This window comes from Mus caroli, chromosome 5, assembly GCF_900094665.2.
Source record: "Mus caroli chromosome 5, CAROLI_EIJ_v1.1, whole genome shotgun sequence".
In the NCBI taxonomy this organism is placed as follows: domain Eukaryota; kingdom Metazoa; phylum Chordata; class Mammalia; order Rodentia; family Muridae; genus Mus; species Mus caroli.
In genome coordinates this window covers 133,216,066-133,217,913 of record NC_034574.1, presented here as the reverse complement: position 1 = coordinate 133,217,913, position 1,848 = coordinate 133,216,066, and the positions used below count along the sequence as shown (strand labels likewise).

Below are 1,848 nucleotides of genomic sequence, written 5' to 3'. Positions count from 1 at the left end.
AAAAGAAAAAGAAAAAGAAAAAGAAAAAGAAAAAGAAAAAGAAAAAGAAAAAGAAAAAGAAAAAGAAAAAGAAAAAGAAAAAAGAAAAAGAAAAAGAAAAAGAAAAAGAGTTTTGGGCTGGGCATGGTAGTGCATGCTTTATTCCCAGCACTCAGGAGGCAGAGGCTAGTGGGTCTCTGTGAGTTCAAGTCCAACCTGGTCTACAAAGCAAGTTACACAGTATCTCACAGCTAGGTTATACCTGTCTCCAAAAAAAAAGTTTCTGTTTTATTTAAGCCAGGGTCTCACATAACCCAGGCTAGCTTCAAATTCACCATATAGCTGAGGATAACCTTGAACCTCTGATCCATCTCTACTTCCCAAGTGCTGGGATCACAGGCACGCACCACCACACACCTCCGTGGTGCTGGGGATGGAACCCAGGGCTCCACACATGCTAGGCAGACATTCTGCCAGTTCAAATCCTTCCCAACTGGCTTCTATCTAGACAGATGTAAACTCGGCATCCAGGTATGAGGAGCTGGTCAGAGGGACCTTAACTTTCCTGCCCACTGGTCCATCCACCCAACAATCAATTAAGCAAACTAGGAAAAACAAAAGCCAAAACTCAAACCAAAGCCCACAGACAGCAGGTGGTTACTGTCGCCAGCCTCTGGTTTGCCTGGCCTGAAAGAAGGAAATATTATTCCTCTTTCTTTGACCCATTACCCGTGTGAGCACTGAGGCTGGGTTTCGTCTTGGAGGCCACAGAGACAGCAGGGAAGAGGCCCTTCCCTGCCGGCTTCGGTGGCTGGAGGAGTGCCGGGGACAGCTGGCTCTCGGAGGGATGGTCCACAGACGGCTGATGTTTCTCCAGTGTCTGCAACACAGAAAAACACCTACTGTGTGCCAGAGTAACAGAAGCACTGAACAGGCCTGAGAAAAAGAGCAAATGACTCAAGAGTCTGACCCCCCCCCCCTTTCCCTTATGGAGGGTGTAATGGCTTAAACAGGTGGGGCTCCCATAGACTCGGGTGTTTGAATGCTTGGCTCATGGGGAATGGCCTTGTTGGGGTAGGTGTGGCCTTATTGGAGAAAGTGTGTCACTGTGGTGGAGGGCTTTGAGGTCTCCTATGCTCCAGCTGGGCCTAGTGTGGCACACGGTCTCCTTCTGCTGGCTGCAGATCAAGATGTTGAGGTCGCAGTAGCTTCTGCAGTATCATATCTGCCTGCATGCTGCCATGTTTCCCACCATGGTGAAAATGGCCTGGCCCTCTGAACTGTAAGCCAGCCCAACTACATGCTTTCCTTCATAAAAGTTGTCCAGTTGTACAGTATCCCAATATGTAGTCCAGGATGGCCTTGAACTCACAATACTCCAGCCACAGCTTTCTAAATGCTGGTATTAGAGGCCTGGTATTACAATGTCCAGCCTTCATATTACTCTCAAGCCAGTAAATACCCTGCGTTCAGCAGAGGTTGGGGCTTTGGCCACCAGAGGCAGGAGAGAGGCTGGCCAGGCCCTCAGTTACTAGCTAATACCAAACACTGGAAGCACAGAAACAGATGGTAGTGGTAGACACAATGAATTCACTCTCTCATGCTACTTAGGGTGCTTGCTCTGGAGCCAACCAATGACCCTTTCCTTAAGTTAAAATGTAAGTACTGACTGGAGACGTGACTTAGTAGTAGAGCCCCTGCCTAGAATCCCCCAGTAAGAGGCTGGGGGCGTGGCTCAGTGGTAGAGCCCCTGCCTAGAATCCCCCAGGGAGGAGCTGGGGGCGTGGCTCAGTGGTAGAGCCCCTGCCTAGAATCCCCCAGTGAGGGGCTGGGGGCGTGGCTCAGTGGTAGAGCCCCTGCCTAGACTCT

At 49.8% G+C, this 1,848-nt stretch overlaps 1 protein-coding gene across 1 annotated transcript in view; it reads right to left on the bottom strand.

Moving 5' to 3' along the window:
- The window catches only part of LOC110294986 (kinesin-like protein KIF19), a 53,352-nt gene that overhangs the window by 2,094 nt on the left and 49,410 nt on the right, over nt 1-1,848 (bottom strand). The window contains 1 exon segment of the mRNA XM_021163429.1: nt 709-859. Coding sequence (XP_021019088.1) covers nt 709-859 — 151 coding nt within the window.